Source organism: Numida meleagris, chromosome 2, assembly GCF_002078875.1.
Source record: "Numida meleagris isolate 19003 breed g44 Domestic line chromosome 2, NumMel1.0, whole genome shotgun sequence".
Taxonomy (NCBI): Eukaryota; Metazoa; Chordata; class Aves; order Galliformes; family Numididae; genus Numida; species Numida meleagris.
This window is the reverse complement of record NC_034410.1, coordinates 34,503,497-34,527,515: the sequence shown is the minus strand read 5'-3', so window position 1 is coordinate 34,527,515 and position 24,019 is coordinate 34,503,497. Positions and strand designations below refer to the sequence as shown.

Sequence of the window (24,019 nt, the reverse complement as noted above, 5' to 3'; positions counted from 1 at the left end):
AGGTAATTCTGCCCCTCTACTCTGCTCTCATGAGACCCCACCTGGAGTGTTGTGTCCAGTTCTGCAGCCGCCAGCACATGAAGGACATCGAGGTGCTGGAGTGGATCCACAAGAAGGCCGCAAAGATGATCAGAGGGCTGGAGCACCTCCCTTACAAAGACAGACTGAGAGAGCTGGGGCTCTTCAGCCTCGAGAAGAGAAGGCTCTGGGGAGACCTTATAGAGGCCTTCCAGTACCTGAAGGGGGCCTACAGGAAAGCTGGGGAGGGACTTTTCATAAGGGCATGTAGTGACAGGATATGGGGAAATGGTTTTAAACTGGAAAAGAGTAGACTTAGACTAGATATTATGAAGACATTCTTTACTGTGAGGGTGGTGAGACTCTGGAACAGGTTGCCCAGAGAGGCTGTGGATTCTCCCACCTGGAGGCGTTCAAGGCCAGGGTGGATGGGGCTTTGAGCAACCTGGTCTAGTGGGATGTGTCCCTGCCTATGGCAGGGGGGTTGGAACTAAATGATCTTAAAGGTCCCTTCCAACCCAAACCATTCTGTGATTTTAAAATAAGATGAACTCTGTAGATAAGAATATATCTGAGATAAGGAGTCGGATTATTATAGGCAAGAGGGTTAGACTAAACACATTTGGTCAAGTGGGATCAGGTTTAGACTGAGGTGAAATAGAAAAATGTTTCTGTGTACATTAGACACTCTCTTTTCCAACAATTAGAATGAAGGAATTGATTTCTGAATGCTTCTGATTCAGAAAACCATTTGTGAAACCAACATATTCTGGCATGCCTTGAGCTAAAGATGAAATAAGAGCTGACCACTGCTATCAAACATGGCACTAGCTCAAATGAGAAAGGTCTGAGCAACTGTCCTAGTTCTGCTGGTGTACCATCACAAATCTATAAGTTGAGGAAAATAAGTACGTATCTTCAAAATTCAAGCTGTAGTCCTAGCGTACAATGTTGAACAATAATATGAAACATTTGAAAGGTAGAAAAGTTGAAGAGTTAACAGATCTCAAAAACGTGCCCCCAACATTCAAAGATCTCAAAGACCTTCCTTCTAACTATGATTCAGATTTCTCTTTTTCAAGGGCTCTCAGGAAGCAGTGTTTTTATACTATAGCTCCTGAAAGGTAAATAAAAACAAACCCAAAATTGTTCCTATCATCTCCCATACCTATGAAAAGAGATAACCGTTTCACAGATATTCTGACTGAGTAACAACCAGATCATCTCAGCACAGCTACCTTTTTACTCTGTTACGTATTCTCTTGTGATTTATGGTTAGCAAGTTCTCCAGTTATTACATGAACATTAAATTAGTATATAGACGACATCTGAAGTAACTGCCTAACTGACCCCAAGAAATATCAAGAAACTGTATTACTAATGAATAGGCTTTAGCTCAGGCTCTGGAAGCCCAGAGCTCCTATTAGGAAAAGCAACAAATCATCATCACTGTCCCTAAATAGTGGGCTGCTTAGTATGCTGTGGCATCCCACAGGGCTCCACATCCAGCTGACTTGCTCTGAGTGCATTTACAGAATCAGGCCATAAAGGATTTAACTTCTTAGCTTCTAAAAATGGCTTTAATTATGAGCCAAAAGCCACAAATCTGGCAATATCAAGAGACTAGTCTTCAATATTTTAATAGAACTGTTTTTCCTTCTGAGCACCCACAGTAGTAAGCAGCAGGTTTCAGGGCTTGTATGAATGCTCATGGTGACAACACTGTTGCCTGAATGAATTGGTAGATTCAGTTCATAAAATTCGGGTGATTTTAAAAGAAAAAAAAATATTTAAGAAGTAGCATCCCAGAACGTTTTGAACTTTCTGTTTATAATTACATTTACGAAAATAACTCAGATGCAAGACCAACATCATTGCAGAGGTAACAGATGCCTTGAACTGGCAGATTACAAAAATACAGAAAATAATTTGTGTTGCCCAATATGATGTCTAAAAAATCATAGTCAACAATATGCAACTGAAAAATGCTGGAATTACAACTCACACCTTCATTCCAAGTACTTCATTCAGACTCTCCCCATATGCTTAGAACAGCTTTCTGTTGTGAAGACTAATTTACAGAAGCTGTTGTGCTCTTCCTCTTCCTCTGGGCATTTTGAAGTCTGTGACTATTTTTTTTTCCAAAATTTTGCTATGCCAGTAAAATCGCTAAATTGTTTCATTAGGTTGTTTGTAGAAGTCTGCTTCAACAGCACTTAAGAGTGATTTTTTCAGCTGGTGCACTCTTTCTGGCAGGAAATGTGATTATCAATGTTTAGAAAATATGAGTGCTATCAGTTTGAGTAATAACGATAAATAAATTACCAGCAAGTGGTCCTGCAAATTGACTATGTGAAAGAGAAGAACAGCCTAGCAGTAAGACCTCTAAAACTGGGAGCAGCCCTTGTAGATAGGTCAGCTCTTCTAACAAAGAGCTCCTCCAGAATTAAGCTGTCAATTTTGTTATTTTATCAGACTTTCCATTGCATCAACCATAGTCAAAATGTCCCAATTAAGAAAAAGAGGATCAGTTTTGCCTTGAGGGCAAAATGCAACTTAATCAGTTTGGAAAATGTATCAGCCACAACTCATGAGCACTTTCCTCCTCTTGGATGATGGTGTTCATGAAGAATTAAGAGGGCTGCTCCAAAAAACATAGTACTAGGTCAAAATTATGGCTGCAGGTCCTGTTGCCCAGACCGGAGGAGCAGAGTCTAAGAAACTCAAACTTTTCCTCTTTAGTTATGTCACTCAAGACAAATTACAGTTATACCCTGTAGTTAAGAGTGCGGAGTGAAAAATCTTAATGTGTTTTACTATGAACAAATCACAAGCTCTAACTTCCTGTAGAAAACACGTAAAAAGCCTTAATATACACCTATGTGAACTATACTATTTGTGAACTGTAATATTTGTGAAGAATTTTTAAGATGTTACAACATACATGAACCTTCTATAATAAGACTTGCTACAGTTAGACAATAGATTGATTACACATCAATTTTTTGCTCAAGTATTAAGTACCAGACAAACAGTAACTTCCTACAGAAGGGACCTGAATCTTGGAGCAGAAAAAAACTGTGTCAATGATAAAAGAGATTTCCTCAATAATCTCTTCAAAAGGAAGGCCTTCTAATTTCATAATTGCGTTAATCCTAGGGATACACACAAAAGCCCATCAGTGCTCTCAAGAGTCAGATCTCCAGTATGGGTTCTCCAGTTCCTGGCTTATACAGAAATCCCGATTTCACAGGTCAATCACTGCAAAGCCTTGCCCCCACCAACCCTTATGTTCTGAATGGCAAGCAGAGACGAAGCAAAGCTACTGTTGCTTCTGGAAGTATAAGTAATAATTTACTTATCCAAACTGCATCTGATAGTTTTGACAGGAAATTAAAGGTGTAGAATCTGTTTCCCTGAGCCTGTCAGAGTTCAACAAGCATTTGGAAAACGCTCTCAGACGTAGAGTTCGATTTTGGGGTGGTCCTGTGCAGAGCCAGGAGTTGCACTCAGTGATCCTTGGGGGTTCCTTCCAACTTGCGATATTCTGTGATTCTAGATATTTGTCCAAACCCACTGAACTGACTCTCCTCTTCTGTATCTGCTGGTTAGCACTGGTCTGGTATTTGACACATTGCATATATCATCTTCAGGAAATTCTGCTCTAATAAGGGAAAAATAACAGACTGGCTCTTTGATCTCAAAGCAGAATCTGCAAATACATTTTTAGAATGCATTAACTGTACACGCTGTAGTAAATTTGACCTCTTTTTGATTCTCCTCCGCACTGGACATGTGCAGTGTAACACGATGGGGACAGGAACACCAAGCATCACAGTGAAAACTTAACAGCTGAAACCAACACAGAAAGCAGGGGTATGACTGCATCACAGGTTTTCTGTAGTGGTCCAGTGTAAAGAAAAGTGGTAGGGAATTCTATTTTCAATAATAAGAACTAACAATAAAACACGTGGGAAAAAATTCTAAATAAAACAGATTTTATAGTTTAATATAGCAATGAAATATTTGACTGAGTGGGAGAGAAGAACTCATTAGTAGATTTAAACACAAAATTTGAATAATTTGGGCTAGAAGGATAGTGTCAAGGGAATAAATTAGGGTAGGCAGTTTTGCTGTCTCTATAAATTTTGTTATACTCTGCCAAGATGAAAGACAAGAGATAAGAAACTTGAAAACTATTCCACATTCAAGTTTCCTGGGGGTTTCTAGCTGAAAGTATTTTTTTATTACATCACTTAAAGTTATGTAAAAATATAGGCAAATGTGCTCAACAAAAGGCAAAGAGAATCTATGGGTCATATATGCTCACCTTACTTTAGTATGGATAATTTATAAGTTTTGTACTTACCTTTAATCGCCATTCCTCACTGACTGCAATAGCAACATCCTCCCTTTTGTTTTTCAGTAACTACATTACCCTTAATACTCTCACTCCCTTTGAAATTAAAGAACAGGGTTTACCCAGCAGCACAACTTCCTCCCAGCCCAAGCAGCTTCACAGAAATCAGTACTCATTTCACCCATGTATTCAAGATTACAGCGGATACTGTTAACGTTATGAGGTTTTAAAACAAAAACCTCAGGGACAAACTAAATGAAACAACCTCCAGAAAAATATAAAAGAAAAAATCATGTTGTCAGTCTGCTGTGTTTTCAAAGTAATGAACATCGAAAATGATCATAAAAGTGAACAAATCTAGTTGAGCTATGAGACAGAATAATGACCAGTAATAACATCAGAACGCCACCTGTGAATAGAAGAATAACTAACTAATGGAAGACACATTACCTTTAAAATTGTAATATTCCACGTAAAACTTTCTACTGATTTTTGCAGTTTTCTTTCTTTTAAGCCTTCTCTTGCTCCTATATTGTGCAGGTTTTCATGAAACTCCATTGCTGTGGAGAGCAAAAGAGGGAGTAATATAGTATACATTTTCATGTATTTTTGCGATCGCAGAAACAGTGATTTAAGACTAAAAAGGTAAAGAAAATGAAAAAGCTTCAGAAATTTTATTTTTCAAGCATAAATATGCTAATATAGTAACATGAAGTTATAGAACATGCCAATATACTCAGATCTCTCTAAGCCAAAATCTACACTGCAGTACCTGCTGGGTCACTGCCATAGAAATATGGAGCCAAACAAATATTTACTCTACAAAATATTCTTCAATCACAATTGAATCTGTTGCACTACATGTGAAGACCTTTTTGTGGATCACTGTAAAATGGAAGCATCAATTTCAGGAAACGTGTCCCAACAAATTTATTTTGTGCTTTGCTCTAGTGCGCACCAAATTTACAGCACAGTTGTCTGATTTACATGCTGGGTGCCATGCAGAACACAGCCTTCACAGTTTACCCCTGAGGGAAAGGGCACAAGTTTGAAAGAGGTGGCAGGGAAGTGAACCACCAAAGACATTTACACTCATGTAAACTACTGTCTCCATACAACTTGCATCTGACAGACCCCAGCCCAAAAATTTACCACAAAATTCAATGCGGTAGAAAGACCAGAGCACACATTTTAGCTCAGTGAAATGCACAGATTCAATAATAAATAAATTCTTTCCATGATGCTGTTACAAGTCATACATAAATAAGTTTGCAACACAGTTTCCTTCCTACACAGAAAGTAGCACGTCCTTCCATGGACGTACACATCAGCACAGCCTGCATTACAGTAATTCTCCTCCCATCTCAAATTGTGCTCTGAAGATCTCCATCAGTAATAACATAAAGTTACATTATAAAATTTACAGCTATGAACTTCAAATCAACATACAGAGTTATTCTAAATTATTCTATTAACTACGTTGATTCAGATCTTCTATCTGCTGCTGAGTAGATGTGCTTCAAAATTTACATGGAATTAATTGTCATGAAATCAACATACAAACTTGTGTTGCCTGTCAATCCTAATTAGAGTAGGTTGACTTTTAAGGGCATTATTGTATCTATTCTCTGTAATCTCTCTGCCCCACACTCATGTCTTAATACAAAAGAAAGATATGACTGAATGTTTTCATCATATACTTACTTACCTTATTCCTACATAAACATATATGTATATATAAAAAAATAAAACTGATTCATAAATTAATTTTAAAGACAGACAAAAAACCCTCATGTTAACTGTTCTTACTGTTTAAATCTTACCGTAAGAAAAATAGACAGCATATACTTTCCCTGAATTAAACTACTATATTGTTTTTATTTCAAAATACTTCTCCATATCTCTACCTCAGCATTGAGATTACAGCCTCAAGAAAACCATTCATTTTGTATTTCCCCAGATCTTTAACCAGGTGAGAAACTGAAGTTCCTCCATCTCTCACTGTTTCCAAGTATCTGTTTCCTGTTCAGATCATCAATAAAAAAAACTCCCTGTGTGATCGTGGAAAGATGATGCATAGACCCATATTTACAACACTACATTTTGAGAGCCTCCATAACAATAGAGATTATCTTATCTGCACCATTTATTCCCAGACTATGCTGATAAACTTGCAGTTCTGTACTCCGATTCTCAGCAGAATAAATAAATTAGCAAGGTGCATGGAATATAAGCAGGTGACTTGCGGCATAGCCTCATTATCAACTGTTATTACATTAAAAAAAAAGAAAGTGAAAGGAGGTGGACAAGAGTGCAAGCAGCACACTTACAGAACTGCAGTAATGATGCATTAACCTCATATCCATCTTTACAAATATTCCCCTTCAAATCCTAGCCCACAGGCACTAGTGACTGATAACAATCATGAAGTAAAGATACTCCAAGATTAAGAATAATGCTGAGAGACTGCATGAATGATGTGAAATTGGTGCTTTGCAGATTATAGATCATTCTAATTTACACAATATCACTGGTAATACAGACATGGAGATAATAGAGGCCAAATGTTCTGCTAGCTAGAAGAACTCATCATCTACAGTGCACCGAGGACTTTCTGTGATGATCATCTTCACACTCATGCTGAGATACATTTCTGTTTTGTCAAAGCCATTCCACTCCAGCTAAATACTCCAAGCAGTTGGCAGAAACATCTCATTGCTCTTTTTCAGAAAACAAAATGATGTCAGATGATCCCACCAAGGCATACGCATGTAAAACTTTGGCAAACAAGTGCCACCTGCTTAACAAGCACTAATCACACCGCTCTCCTCAACTCTTCTTACAGACAGGAAAGGACTACTCCTCATTACCACAGTAAACTAAAAGCTATCCTACTCTAAGCCTAAACATACAACAAGAGGCAAATGAATTTAAATTATATTTCTGTTTCTATTACTACTCTGCCAGGTAAACTTAAATGGATTATTTCACCTCTCATTATTTCACCTCTGGATTATATCAGTCTCATTTTTTTCCACCTGCCGATTGGAACTACCCATGTTCGCTATAAAAATACGGGCAACTTGAGCCTTAATTATGAAGTAAGAATGCAGCACAACGTTTATCTATTGACTACATTTCTCCTGGTATTCCCCTTCTCCATCCCTGCTTGTTTTTCTTGTGCTTTTTTTTTTCTCAGAACTGGCTGTTTTCATGCATTAATATTGGCGAAGTAATAACAGAACTGTTAAATTCCAAAATGAAACTGACTTTCAGAAGATAAAAGGAAAAGGAAAAAGGGAAGAAAGATATTTTCATTCACAATTCATTAATAAAATGACAAAAATGTTCACACAGTCACTTAAAAGTGCCTTTAAGACAAGCTTACACAAAATTGTCTGTTTTAATAAATAAATTCACAGGATTTTCTATCTCCTTGCAAGCAAAAATTCAGCTCTCACTGTCACTAAGATATGGTAAGCAAGTTAACTTTATGAGGCTTAACTACTTCTAGAATTATTAGTCCATTAGTATCTTGAAATGCCTAACATCTCTTGGATGGTAACAGTCATTATGCTAACTTGATTTATCACTCTTACCATATTTCTGCATATACCACCTGTTTAATGCAAAAAAACACAAGTTACTCATGCTTTCCATTTTTACTGGCAGCTATTAAAAAAAGATATCACCCACAAATTTCTCAGTGATCATGAAAATTATATAGGATGCCAGAGTATACTAATGCAATGGTAATGTCATTATTAATGTTTAGTCGTATTTTTTTCCAGTGAAAAGGGCCCTAAACTATAAAAAAGCTGCTACTTTGTCAAAGAGGAAGATGGCCTCCTTTTTCCCTTTAAAAGAACAGATGACAAGAGCATGCTTGGTCTACACTCTCAAGAGATGCATTTCTTGACTTTTAAATTTGGTGTTATCATTGAAGGTCAATATGAAACATAAAAATGGACATAAACAGTATAGAGTTGAACAAGAATTCCTCAAAAAGGTGATAGATAAGGAACTAGAGCAACATGGTCATTCTCTTAAGTACCTCTGCATCACACCAGAGTGTACATTTGCTATGCTTAGCAGTCATTTCATTCTGCTGCAACCTGCACAGCAAATAGGCATGGCAAATGAAAATTGCATGAAGACCTCTCAGTGTTGGCCAGAAAGCATCCCCTATTTCTACCCTTCTTCAGAAAGGTCTATTACAAATTAATCACAGATTTGCTCTTAATAGCATCTCATGCTGAATCAAAAGCAGAAGTATTGTCATCAGTAACTTACAACATTAGCGTAATATTCAACTGATGTTAAATGAAGCACTATATCTCTCAGAAGGCTGATGGAAGTGATCTATCTGAATATGAAAGCTCTTGACTTAGGAGATCAGCACAAGGACTAATATGACAGCCATAAATCTCCTATCAAAAGCTGTCCACTTCCATCTCCAAAAATTAATTTTAACAATCATCATCAGCTAAGATGCTTATACTAATGTATACAGACTCTAATTTCTATAGTTGTAGGATTTGAAGCTGTCATGAAAGATTGATGTAGTTGGCTTACCAGGAAAATTTGGAAACAGTAAAAGCATTAAAAAGGAGCTGAGAAAGGCTCAGTAGAAGAATGTATGCACAGAAACACTTGGCTAAATGAGAACTGCAATAAGATCCTGTCTCTGGTGAAAATTACAGTTGGGAGGAAAGAGAGCTCCTCTCACGCTGAGAGAAATCATCTATGATAGATTTGTTAATCCCAGTCATCATAATTGTGTATAGAATGACTTACAACACAATAACAACAAGTTGATTTCTTATTAATCATACAGACTTAACGAAGTAAAAATCAACAACTTGGAAAAGGTGAAACACCCATGGCTCAGGAATGACAACACCCACTTATCTTTTGCATCCTGCTCTTATCTTACACAATTACCAATTATACTACCAGAATTAATCTTGTTTATTAGTAGTAGTGCAATGAACTAATAGGAATTTAATCCATCCCATTTATCACAATGTTGAAAAGAATTTTTACTTTAATATCACCGTTTAAGAGATTATCTTAAGGTCTGTTTGTGCTGTTTTGAGCAAACATTACTACTGAGTAGTGATGACAACCTGTCATTTATGTTAACCAAGATAGCTCAGTCTCACTTGTAGATTAGAATGCATTGACCTACATCACCCAAACTACCAGGTTTTACTTCCTGTTGTTTAGAAATCTGCATATGGCCAATTGCTGTGGTCCCCCTGCTAAATGCTGTTGAGGCAGCACTTTAAGCCTGGCAGGTCAGATCACTTTCAGCCCAGCTCACTGTCCTCTTACCTAGCCCGTACTTTCTGAATGTCTGGGACGATGTCACATGAGTGTGTTGAAAACATCAGTAGAGTCAAACCAAGACCAAGTTAGTCTCCTCACAGTGCTGTAGTCACCTCAAGGTACTGTACTCATAATATTGATTAAAATACGATACACAAAGCAGCATAACTCATTGTGCTATTTTTAAACTTCTTAATAAGAGTATATTAAAAGCATTAAAAGCAATTAGCCTTACATCACTGAGATGCATGTATTTACTGTTTTGCCTATTTTTTTTAAAGTATCTTTGCTGGAAAACTCTAACTACAACTACATTTTTTTATTATAATCAAGTTGTGAAGTGATGTAACCTGAAGAAGAGAACTTGAACGTGTGTGTAGGAATCTAAACTGCTTGGAACTTTTCTTATTTTTTTTTTCAAGATTTACTATCACAGAGCCCTGACATACAAATTCCATTTATGGGCATAAAAATCAAACCATTGCTTTAGCTGAGAGTTGAGATATTTGTTTTTTAAGGAATCCCTACTGAAACAGTGAGCACAATACTTACTATACTGTATTTCTAAAGCCAGGTTTCTTTACGTACTGGCTTGTTTTCATTGATTAAAATTTTCTTGCCAAGAACCTGATTTACAAAATAGTAGAGATATAATGATACAGCAGGTAGGTTTCTTCTGGTTTAGGCTTCTTTTCTTTACAAAGGACTTCATTAAAGTAATAACAAAAAGTAAAACTTTGGCAATGAATGCATATACACAGTAGGCCTAATATGAAATAGAGAGCAAACAACATTTTTCCATAGCTGTATAAAAAATGTATTACTCATACTTTTGTTAAGTACTTAACTTCAGCCAAGTTAAATATGTTTTATTTCATTCTTGGAAGAGTGCTTCGATTTAAAGTGAATTAAATATTTTTCAAAAGATTTAATAAATATATAATAAAAATAAATAAGAATTAAAGATATTGAAAATTTGAGGAAAATACCATGCAGGTCTTGATTAGGTTACCACAGATTGCAGCTCAACTACTATGTACATTCTTTTTGAATTGTTCTTTACAAAGAAAAAGAAATTGAAGAAAGCACTTTAGGCTTGAACATTTTTCTTCCTACGAAAGGAAAGAATTCTAGGAAAGAATTTAAAATGCAAGTGCCCATTTTCACCCATAAATACTTAATCTGCGCATATTGCTGCTACATTTGCCTGCATCTTTGAATGCCAAGGCTTTAATTTTTTACAGAACAGAATACGTTTCTTAGTAGTTTTCTTTCTGATCATAGTCTTTTAACATTCAGGTATTTCAACCTCATAAATAATTTCTTCTTAAAACAAAGTTTTTCAGAAAAGTGCTTGAAAAGAGTCTGGTTACCAGATCACTTCTGCAACAAATCATACAAATCACATTAGAGAAGCAACAGAAATTATTATAGCTGTAAATTCTCAACTTTGCTTACATGCTTCTCATACAAAGATTTAAAATGCATTTTAATAAATTACGGCTCAGTGCACCGTTGTATTATGTAAGTATCACACGTTGCTACAAAAACTGAGTCTCAACAGGAACAAGGATTAGATGCACACATAATTTCAAGCACCCACTTCCCACTGAAGTCACTCAAAACATTTTATATCATAACTAGAGAATTAGAATTTCTATGTGTGCTGTTCTTCAGTTTCAAGAAGCTCCATGTCAGAATTATTTGCATTCAAAATATTTAGGTTAATACTTGATGAAATAATACATTAACTAAATAAAATGCTTGGTATTTTTTAATTACTTCAACCTGTCTGGCAATGTACTGTATGTCCTCACTAAGTAGAAATGTTCCCCATATGTAGCCAGCCATGCCCTGACTCTACCTAGAGGGTTAAAAACACATTTTAATGCCTGATGCTCCTTTATTCTTCAAAAGTACGGAAGGAAAATTGTATGCCTAAGATAACTTTCTTATTCCAACACTTCAAACGATAACGGCATCACAATCTGCCTAAAAGTCACAGTAATTCAGTTTTCAACATAAGGTACCTCCTTTAAAGCTAACAAACCACATAAGATGGTCTCACAATACACCAACTTTTAAATACTGTTAGAAGAGATTCAAAGTGGCTGCAACACCAAATTTATGCTGCTATGAAGATACAAAGAGGACATCTGGCTATTGATTTTATTACAGCTTGATAACTTCCATATATGAAGTTATACCTTCAAGAACAGTCTTGTGTAACATTAATTTTCTAGACAACAGAGTCAACAAAATGTTTATCAAGCAATGAAATACACAAGACCCACACACCAACGCTTTTCGTGAGCCTCCTAAAGCGTACAAAATATGCAAGAAACTAGGCCTTCACAAATTAAGACATTTGCACTGAAAAGAAAACTCATGGTATTCCACCTCTGATTTGTGGCAAACTGTAACCATGAGGACAAACTACATCTCTAAATGTGGGTAAAGTTAAGCCGCTATCACATGAGAATGAATTACTGCTGTCAATAAGGGCAGAAACACAGAGCTAAAATGGAACAGAATATTTTTTCCACACACTGCTGTTTCCATGTTTTATTTATCAGGTTTGATCCTCAAGAGAGATCACTGAAAGTCTAAGGAAAAAGAAATTCCTAATGTTATTGAATGCTAGAAAGCAGACTTAATAAGGACATTGATTTATGGTACATTGTAATTTCTCCCTGTCTTTAGATCCTGCTGAGCTCATGTTGTTTCACTGGCAATAGTAATTACTATCTCTTTCCGTTCCACAACAATGCTGCTTCTCCATTCTTTAATGCTACCTTCTGCTCCAGAGAAGTTGGCTACCTTTTTCTATCAAATCATCTGATTAACACAATTAAACGTTAAACACCCTGTGTTTAACTTGGAATTTGTTATTATTGTTTAAAATATGAAGAATGAAATGAATGCACTTCTGAACATTATCTCTTCTAAGTACAGCCCTTCAGTAAATAAAATATACTATAAAATTTGCCTTTCAACTGTGTAGTTTCTAACAGTTTACTGTTTTTTCTTAACCTTTATCTGTGGATAGGTTGGAAGTGCTGACTAGTCTTAGCAGATGTTGTACTTGTTTTGTCATCACCTGTAGATAGAGACAGTCTGACCGGGGGATAAAAGGACTCCTCATTCTTTCCTGCTGTTTTGGATTAGATCTTAGTTAGGATAACAATTTAGCCTTTGATCAGACCTTAGAACACAAAATGTCCGATGTACTTGTGCATTCTAGTGTACCTCTATATATCTTCAGAGATATAACTAATCTTCCCTCTTTAATCAGTTTAGTCATAGAAGGCAACTGCTAAAAATACAAACTGCAAGCTAATATCAGATTAATTTTGCAAATATTTCTGTAATAGGGAAAGCGCACTTAAGACTATTATTTCAGTCTTTCACAACTTTATTAATATTTCTAGTACATAAATGTATTTTACAATTCGTTTTGCTCACTGAAGTTACTGGAAGTTGAGCATGCAGCTCTAGATATTTATCATTAATATGACCTGATCTTTTACATTGCTAGTATGAAATTAACTGCAGGAAAAAAAAGGCTTTATGTAAAGAGGCAAGCTCAGAAGAACACCAGTGTCTGTGTTAAAGTGTTTTTACAAGCTTTTAAGTACAGCATTTAAAGATAAATCTACATGGCAAAATAAACTTGTAAATGAAGTTGAATTGAGAATATAAAGAAAAGCAGCATGGCATCTGGATGTGATAACAACCAGAATGCAATGTATCTAGACTTCTAACACCATATTTCAGCTATAACCAACTATGTCACCTATGTCGCCTATGTCACTTGTGTTGGTGAGGCCAAACTAGGATGTTCAACAAATGACTACTTGAATTGTGAGAATGACATTGAAGTACATTTAGTCAAGTATATATGTTTTCCTCAAGAAAGTGCTAGGACAGTTTCAGTCTATTTTCATTAATTTATTTATGAATAATGGAAACTCAAATTGCTTGATTTGTTCATAAGACAAGTGATAAGTGCTTTGGATAAGAAAATAAAAGGCAGGAAGAGGAAGATGGGAGTAGCAAGTGAGATCACTAAGAATATCCAAGAAAGTATGGGAAATGTACAAGGGTAGATGATTCCAGGAATATACCATCTACCCACTGGATAGTCCAGCAGAGAGCTACAAAGACGATGAAGGGCCTGGTGTATCTCTCTTACGAGGAAAAGCTAAGAGACTTGGGACTGTTCAGCCCGGAGAAGAGAAGACTGAGAGGGGATCTTATCAATGCTTAGAAATATCTGAAGGGGAGGTATCAGGATGCTCTTTTTGGTGGTGCTCAGAGACAGGACAAGGGGTAATGGGCGCAAACTAGAACACAGAAAGTTCCATTTGAACATGAGAAAGAACTTCTTTACTTTGAGGGTGACAGAGCTCTGGGACAAGCTGCCCAGAGAGGCTGAGGAGCCTCCTTCTCTGGAGATACTCAAAACCACTTTCCTGGGTAACCTACTCTAGGGAACTTGCCTAAAGCAGGGGAGTTGGACTAGATGATCTCCAGAGGCCCCCTGCAACCCCTACAATTCTGCGATACATCAGATTATCATAAAAAAACACCATCCAAGGTGGTTATTCCATGCCTATTTCTTCATGTTTTTCCCCCATAATGGAATGTGGATTCAAGAATATTCAAGGCACAAGAGAGAGACAAGCTGCAGAGAATAAAACAATTTCATAGCTGGCTTATTAAAAAATGGGAGAAAGGAAAAAGTGGAGAAAAGTAGGCATTTCAGAAGGATGGAGACAGGCTTTAAAGGGGCCTCAAAGTGCTATTTTACTCTAAGAGATGTTGGAGTTTAGGCACTGGGTGTAAATACTGCAGATGTTTTACTTTTAAAAGTGAACCTCATGAAAAACACACAAAAGGATCCAATTCTAAGATTTAACTTGAAGATCAGCACAGACTACTGATGCAAACATATTCAATATTGCTCACTTATGAAGTCCAACAATAATAGATAAAAATAGCATTTTTTCAGTACCCCACATATGTAGCCAACCTTAGCTGCAGTAGCTTCTAATCAGAAATCAAGACTTGCTGATGAAAGACAGTATTTCAGAAGGCACAGATGAATAAAGTCTGCCAGATTTGTGTAAATAATACAATATCATGTCAAGAAACTGCAAATTCTCTTCCAAATCAGAGTTAACTGAAAAAATGTTGGGAAAAAATGTTCTAGTCATTATCTTTCATTGGTTAAAAAAAAAACTCAACTGCCTGCCTATATACTTTGTCAAAAGTGTTCCTCAATATTTAATTATAATAATCTATTTTTGTCTATTAGTGGATTACCTAATATGTTCATAACATATAATGTACAATATTATTTTTTCTGCATCTTACATTCCTCGTTATAGTGGACCCTAAGTCTAAAACCAATTGAGCATACACATAATGGAAAGAAATAATAAAGGAAACAGCCCTGTAAACATGCAGTTTCGCTGAAAAGCTATTAGAACAAAATGAATTTTATTATTTTAGTTTTCAACTCCAAGAAGAATTTGCAGTGCTTGTATGGTCATTACCATAATCTTTTTTGCATGCAGCCCAGACATAACTTCTTCTCAATGCATATTGTGCACTGTTTATCTTCGACAGCATCCGGTATGGCTGGATCTTATTCAAACTGTACCCTGTTTCTGATACTGCTGAAAGACTGCTTTGGAGTACGTATTAAAGCATGTACTCATTTTATGTCTTTTACTACCTGCATAGTTTAATAACCCAAGTCCCTGCTGGTTTTGTCACTGTACAGATGGAAAAAATAGGAGTTTTTGCTCCAACAACCTGGAATCTAACCATAAGGAAAAATGATAACAGATGGGCAAAGAAAGAGGAGTGAGTACAAGGAAGCAATGAAAGCTATTTTTGTTAAGGTAGTAGGAGGACATGTGTCAATCCAGCTATATTTGTGGGAGAATTCTTAAAATCAATTCAAAGGAAGCAGTCCTGTGGATGTTTACAGTGAGTATGTGGGACAACATGATAGATAGCAGGATGACAGCTCACTAGCTATCAGACAATGGAAACTCTTGTTACCAGATGAGCAAATGCTAGAAAAGTAAAAGCAGCTCAGCTGATGCAGAATAAGGAAAAAGCAGAGAGATGAGTACTGGGAGAAACATCATCAAAATGATCACTGGAGAACAATGTAAGGAAGGTAAAACTAAAATGGTCAAGCTCAGAGAAAGGATAGGGGTGTTGAAATGTCAGAAGGTTAGAACCTGAACAAGAGTTCTGGCTGCACAGATAACTAGGGAAAACTATACCTCTAAAATCATACAGAAAAAGAGAGATCTGAATGATCAGCACACAGTGCTGGAGAACTCCATTTCCTGAATTAAAACAACGAACTTAAATGCATTTCTTTTAGGTATTGTCACAGCTATTTTTTTTTCCATGGGCACGTTAATTTACCTTACTGATGTTACATTTTACACGCTGCTTAATTCTCAGTGTCACAAGATCCCACCATACTGTTTTACAGTCAAATCTAGATTTGAGAACTGTCAACAATTTTTTGTCACCAGCAAACTGTGTTCACTGATCGTTTGCTGCTGATCACTTAATGAATACTTGGAATATCAAGTGTACCGCTGAGTTTTTGCCTCTGAACACCAAAATGCAACCTAAGCTTTGGTTCTCTCTTTTAACCACTGATTAATTCAGACAGCATTTGAATTAAGTGCCACTGGTGATTCAAGAAAAGTGGAAGAATAAAAAGAAGGACAGAGATGGGATAAGATGATCTGAACATTCAAATTCTTTATTCCAGAGAGGAAATAGTAGCATTTCAGGTCTTGTAAATGATTAAAGGTATAGACTGGATTATCTTTAAACTCGCTTTAGCACCTATACTTTATTTTCTTGTGGTACATTCAGTTGGTTTAGTAGCAACAATTTGGTTCAAGTTTAAAAAAAAACAAGAGAAGAACAAAAGCTTATCAAACGTTTTCATTTTCCTAAAGAATATTAACTGCAAACAACCTGAATTCTGAAAAAAAGCCATATCAAGAATCACATCTTTGCTTATTCTAAAGGCTATCAATCTAAGAAATAATATTGCAGTTATTTTAAAATTAGTTCTGAACTTTAAAAGAGGGCCAAAGTCATATCATTAAAGTTAAGTTAGAAAGTGGTTTAATAGAGAAAGATTGAGAGATTTTTCTTATAATCCTGTTAATGATAATTTAATTTTTCCAGGTTTTTTACTATTTGACCCACAGAACAACAAGAAAAAAAACACTGACAACTACATAATTTTGCTTTTTCCTTATCAAGAAACTACACTGGAAATGTATAATCCTTAACTCATAATTAAATGGAGTACTATCTACTAAGATCAATTAGTCTTAAGAAAATCTTTGAAAATCATTGATATTTAAAGGTAATTTAATTCTGCTCATCCATCTTAACAAATACCCTGACCTGCAGGGCTGCAGCTGCCCTAAATAGCAGCATCCATTACATAATCCATACTTAGGCTTATGTCATTGTGCAGTAGGTTTCTCATCTAAATGAGATCAAAATCTCTCTTCACTGTTTACCACTGGTTTTAAGTCTTTAGCCTTCTTAAACAAAGGATTCTTGTACTGAACTGCACTTTAAATATCAAATACGGTTGTAAGACACAGGAAGATCAGACAAGCGCAAGTTCACTGGAACCTGTATGACCGAGTAGCAAGCAATCTTTTCAAAAGGGTAACAACTCTAAAAACACGAGGACAATGGGCAACAAGCTTTCGCCTTGCATCTTACCAAGGGAACTAAGTTGTCTGAGACAGTGTTGTAGCTAAAGAATATGGCACAGTATCAACAAGATACGTGAAATAACATTTTTGTCATTCATGTTATTTATGACTATTTATGTTTGACCATTTACAGTAAATAGGACAACGTAAACTTTTCAAGTATTTTGACAATTCTATGGTTTGACTGAGGTTTACAGAGTCTAGGGAGTGTATGCTATGAATAAAGTGAAGATCCTGAAATTCAGAGTGGGTGCACCTTACTGCATCTCATCTGAGTTGAAAGACACCTGTTAACAGAACAGAGTTTGTAAAGAGAGAGACTGAAATTTAGTGGACAGCAATGAAGGGGACCAAAAAATGCAAGAAAACCATGCAAGTCTATGGCAGCTGCAGAATGTTGAATATCAGATAGAAAAAATACATATTTGTATATAAAACGCTTTTGTCCCAATTGATTGGTGCATGACACAAATGGTTGCAAATATTTTGACTCTCTAGCAGATTTCCTGTTTCTGATGCAAAACGAGATGCACCATTACTCTGAGCAAATGTGTTACATTATTTAAAAAATACTTGAGAGAGAACAAGAGAAAACTAGCATGATTAAGCAGCATGGTCAGAGATGCCATTCAAAATAAAGTAGTAGCCTTCAAAACTCAAATTTGTGTCCAAATCAGAAAACTTTTACAACCTATCAGGTGAAAAGGGGACAATTTGTAAAAGGACTAAGAACTAACTAATTATACATTCTGTTTCAAATATATCAGAAACAGAAAAATTTCCAGAGAGTGCATGGGTGGGACTCATAGATTGCAACAAAGGTTAAAGAAAAAAAGATTTTGTGCATCCATGGACTTGGAAAAAACTCCTGCAGAAGATGCATGTAATTGAAAAAAAAAACAAAACAATTTTATTCTAAACAGAAAATACGGTAAGTACAAATCCTCAGAACCAGAGCGTAATCACCTAACAGTGCTACAGAAACTCTGGGACAAAATATCTACGCTATTCTTATGTAATTTTCAGAATATAATATACTTCAACATATACATAGACAATATATACAAAGACAATATACTTCACCAAGGCTCTAGAAAACATTAAGCTTCCAGGACAAAAAAAAGTTCTCACATAATAAGAGTAGGTATAAGTAAACAGTTAAAAGACTTCACTGAGGGAGGATCATTTTCTTTCCTGTAATCCTGTGCCTGCATTTGAATATTTATTCAAATTGTGTGTGCAAATGAATATAGAGACAAGATACTGGCCACATATAAAACATGCGTGATTTCCAAAGATGACTTGTAATTTTACAGATGTCTGATTTCTATTATTTGAAATACCATTTCACTGTTATTGTACACTCCCGTAAACTAATGTGTGTATATTTAGCTATAGCTAAATAAATAAGCTCAATCAAAAGTTTTGGGAAATAAAGAAAAATGTCATAAATTCCTTATAATAGTCTTAAAAGACAGCCTGCACTTACCTGCTTTCTGACATTGTACTATCTTCTCATATAAGCTATCTGTGTTTTCAACTAGAGTCCTGATGGTCTGAATCATCTGTAGAGAAAACAAAATATGCAGAAATATCAGTAAAATTCAACTTTTACTGGCAATTTCAAATTTGAAAAATATTCTTTAGTTTAAACTCAAATCAATAATCTAACATTTGTTTTAAACATAATGAATACATGCTTTTTCGTTGTTATGACCAGGTAGAGAAGTGCCCCAGATGTGGCATAAGGACAAAAAACATGATGGTTTTTGGTCAGGATCTGTGAACACTGGAGTAAAATGGCTACTCCATAACTCACTGTCTATCAAAACATGTAGAAATTATTCAACTGTTTACCAGGTGATTTGCTTTTGATGGCTTGAGAGAGAACCTGGATGATGCAGGTTTCCTCTTTGTTACTCACTCAGATATTCAGGATGATGATAGCTCACCACCCAGTAATTGCTTTTCCTATGTATCATGCCATTGCTTTTCTAGATTTGTTCCTCTGTATTTTCCCTTTCTGTGGCTTGACCTGTGCATGCACGCGAGATAATGCTAAGTAGGAAAACAAATCACTCAAGGCTGGTACTGGAGGATAAGGACAATAAATGATTCCCTTACTTGATCTTTCTAACGGAAAAGCCTTTCAGGGAAACTCAGCCAAAAGGACATTGATTAAAATGGATCTGTGCAGATCTTTCAGCCCAGGATATATATTCAGAAGGATGGACTTTGCTTTACCCCTTAACACTAATGTCTCTGGGATCCAATCAAGCAGTATTACTTCTGTGAGCAGATTTCCCTTCACCAAAACATTGGTTAAGCTAGACATGCTGCTTATTTGGGTGTTGAGGTAGAACTTTCTTTTCCTTAAGAACTACAACTTCAGGAACATTTCAGGTTACAGAAAAAAAAGAAGAAAAACAAACACATTTAAAATTTCTGTTCACCGACACAATGCTTTAAGAGTCAGGACTACAGCAGTCCTTTCTCCCACCTAGTAGAGGAAGCTTTCCCCAGCTGAGTGACATTGACATTGAAGCTGATTTTCTGAACACTGCTCTAAGTGAGACACGAGTAAATTTGGAGAAGTGGTAAATGAGCCCCAAATTCTGGATCACAGAAAGTGTGCAAGCAAGTGAGGTGGAACACCACCTGTAGGGATGTAAACTACATTACAGACTTCTATTATTTTCAGCTGCACAAAAATCTACTTTAAGTAAATGACAAAGTATCTATAGGTAATTCTAGGTCAATTTCTACAACTACAGTTGTGGAGGTCACTGTACTGGATATTTTTTACATTTAATCCTTGCATCTTGATTAATCTGTTTATAATTTCAAAGTATATTGACCATGACTTACGTCAGTTTAAAAAAAAAAAAGGAAATTCAAACTATAACAATAAGTGAGGAAAAAATAGTAACTGGATCAGGTTGCTAAGCTGCAAGGGAAATATTTTAGCTTACCCATTTTTAACTGGATTGTTCTTTGAATATAAATATCAACGTTTGCTCAGGCAAAAATTGTCTATGCAGAGAACTATGCTAATTACTAATTAGGTACAATAAAGACAACTATTACACAGAGAAGCACACTTTAAATAACAGCATATTTCACCCAGAAAGCCTTCTACAGGGAGTGCTGCAAATAAACTATTCCTGATTTGTCAAGGAGTGTTTCATCATCATTGGTCCTTTAAAGCAGTATACAGAGATTGATATGAACCAACCATAAATTTGCTTGAAGGGCAAGGATGTTGCTTGTTTCAACATGTATGACAAGAAACACATTTTCTTCTGTAATGCACTTAAACAAAGAGGTCCAAAACACAGCTGACGTCAATTGCAAATACACTTCCAAAAACCAATAATGTTAGTTTGCTAACTAGCTGAAAGGATACTGTAAAGCTCTCTGTGCTGAGTTTTTCCTGCTTTGAAAATCACCTTGAAAAGTAAAAATCTGACCATGTATAACTCTTGTTTGGTCAGGATCCTAACAGACAATAATGCAGACTACAGTGGGATTCTTCTCTTAATCTGAGAACATTTTTGACTGGAGATCTTAACAGAGCAGTTGCGCTGCCTACCCGAGGTATTTGTTCTGGAGAGACTGTGCAAAATATTGTGACTGCACTGTGTTAATCTAGACTGTGTTTCTGACCGCATGTGAATAATAATGTAATTTCCATGCCCCCATTTCCTCCATGTAATACATTCTACATGCATATAATTCAGAAATGGTGGAAACAGCAGTAGATTAGAAAACTTAACTCTTCTGTTCTCGGACACTGTGCTAATTTTTAGAAAAAAGAATAAAAAGATGAATAAATATGCTTACATCGTGGTGTTTCTTTGTTTAGTTTCTGTATTGACAGAGTAAGAAAGTTGCACTAGTATTGCAGATGGAAGGAAAAGAGACAGATCACTGCATTAGTGTTCTTTCATTATGGTAAGGCTAACATTGAGAAGATGTAATTATTTAGAGGTTCAGTATTTCACTTTTGGTATGGAAAATACTCTTAAACCAAATGTAAGTCTCCCTTTGCAAATTTTGAAAACAAGCAAAAGTGACAAATCATTCTAATACAAATTTTGATATTAACAATACCAAAACAAGTTTCTTACTTTACCTTCGATTTCCTTTAAAATACGTACAAAGCTGTATTTAAGATTAACAGCATCACTAAGCAAAACTGGCTGACCTAACAAAAATTGAGTGGGTTGATTCCCACCACCATTCAGTCAGTATCATGCTACACCCCAATTTTGTTGATGTCAAAGGAAATTATATACAGTTTTTGTAAACAAAAAGAAATCTTTCATTAAAGAAAGGACCAAGCACTAAGGTGCATACATGTGCACATCACCTTTTCGTTATATTTGATTAATGAAGTAATAGTAATAGTTCATTGCAATTTTATTAATAAATTGCTTTTCACCACACAATTACTTTTCAGTAAGTACTCAGCTATTTGCTACAATTCTTATAAAGCGTTCCAATATCTAAATTCATTCCAGCATTTAAGCCAATAAACTGATGTGATACAGTTTTGTATCACAGAAACATTCAAGCAGATAGATATTAATAGAGACTGAGAACTTTTTGGTAGGGACAGCATGAAGAACAACTAAGTATAAATAGTGCCATTTAAACAGAAAATCAGCTTGATCCACTTCATACTTGTGTGTTTTGTGCTTGGTACAAAAGCAAAGCAGAAAATGAAGAGTAAGCAGAAGGTTCAGTGTGAGAAACAGTATGTCTGTAGCAGAATGAGAAATGAAATTCTGAAGGCAAATTAGTTGTGGAAGCTGAGGAGAAAAACAAATTATATTCTAGTGTATATTACACAAGTATATAATGAACAAGGCGATCAAAAAGCAGGAATTTTCTAACCACTGCTAACTTTGTGAGTATTTTAAGTGACAAAACTGTAAAGAGAAATGCAAACAAGATTAATAAGGAACAACCAGTTAGAAGTGCTCCTCATTAAAAATGTGTTGCAAATTATCCATGCCTATTCTAAGGGAAGAACGAATATTACACAAAGATTAATTCTTTCCAGTCTTTTACAATATTAATTCCCATTTCTACTGTTGCTTTTCTCTGGAAGTGCAGATTCCAAATATCCAGTGAATATTTTTTAAAGACAAAACATATAACATTTACTGGAATTGTTTAAGCTCTCCCTGCAATTCCTGCCTCCCATCCCTATTATGACCAGAGTTCTGGTACTCACAATGTAAGTGTCAGGAATGGCTGGACTATGTTCTTATTTTTCTGGACATTGGAAAATGAGAAATACAGAATGGTACACCTTATAAGCCTTGAAGTCTTTGAATTTGACAGGCTGACAGTTTGATCTATTCCTTCAACTCTATTTGCTAAATCATGCAACCATTTCACCTACTTATCAGAAAAACTGTTAGTAATTCAACCAAAAGAATAAATGTCAATAAAGAGGTTAAGAACATTTGATCTATTTCATTTTCATTTAATCTATCAAGGGTCACTCATAAGTAGTCCAGAATTATCAGTGAAGATCAGAGACCTCTATTATTGTATATTGTCCCTGTATTAGAAATAAATGGTTATGATGCTTAGAAATTAAAAACACTTCGTTTCCAACAAATAGAACTTTACCACTAATATCGGTAACGTTCACAACCTTTGTGACTGAGTCTTCACAAAACAAATGAAAAAAATATATACTTAAAAAAAAATCTCCCCTTTTCTCAGCAAAACAGAATATATCATTAAGACAGTTATAGAAAAATAATAAAAAAGGAATATAGAAATCTAGACTATCCTTTAAGCTTATTTTTAGTGTTTCAGAGCTTTAAGTCTGTTTTGTTTTACTGAAGAGGTAAGGTCTACGAACTGTGTATGTCTATATGTATACAAATATGTATATAAGTATAAATATACATATATATGTATATACTTACATATAAGTACACTTATATATATAAGTATGCATATAGGTATATAACGTACTGTATATATAAGTATATATGTGTGTATATATGTACTTATATGTATGTAAGCATATACGTACTTATATATATACTTATATGTAAGTAAATACATATATAAGTGTATATATATGTATATAAATGCTCACATGGATGTACACACATGTTCTATTAATACTATTTGAAATTATTCTAAATTTGAACAAGAAGTCAAGATTTATTATCACCAGGCTGATGAAGATCACTTTTTTGGTAGAAGACAGAACATCCTACTTATGCCTCCAGCTTAGAGGAAAGACATAGATTGAACTGAAGCTTAAATATTTTAAACACTACATTCCAACAAGAATACAGACCTTGAGACAGAAATCTTTGAGAGAGAAAAAAAAAAAAAAAAAAAAAGCCCACCATAGTATTTATTACTTCCTCAGGAACTGGTTGGTAGCACACCAAGAAATATATCAGCTACATTTTGAAAGAATCCAGGTATCAGTAAGCTGTGTCAGGCTGATGAAACTCAGTGAGAGAAAATACCTTCACTGACA

The 24,019-nt window shown here is 35.4% G+C and overlaps 1 protein-coding gene across 2 annotated transcripts in view; it reads right to left on the bottom strand.

Annotated features, from left to right (window-relative positions):
* Positions 1-24,019, bottom strand: part of PLCL2 (phospholipase C like 2) — a 96,028-nt gene that overhangs the window by 3,944 nt on the left and 68,065 nt on the right. For both annotated transcript variants that reach the window (XM_021386572.1, XM_021386573.1), the window contains exons 5-6: positions 18,986-19,061; positions 4,829-4,938 (exon numbers count right to left, since the gene is read on the bottom strand). In XM_021386572.1, coding sequence (XP_021242247.1) covers positions 4,829-4,938; positions 18,986-19,061 — 186 coding nt within the window. The remainder of the gene's footprint in view (positions 1-4,828; positions 4,939-18,985; positions 19,062-24,019) is intronic.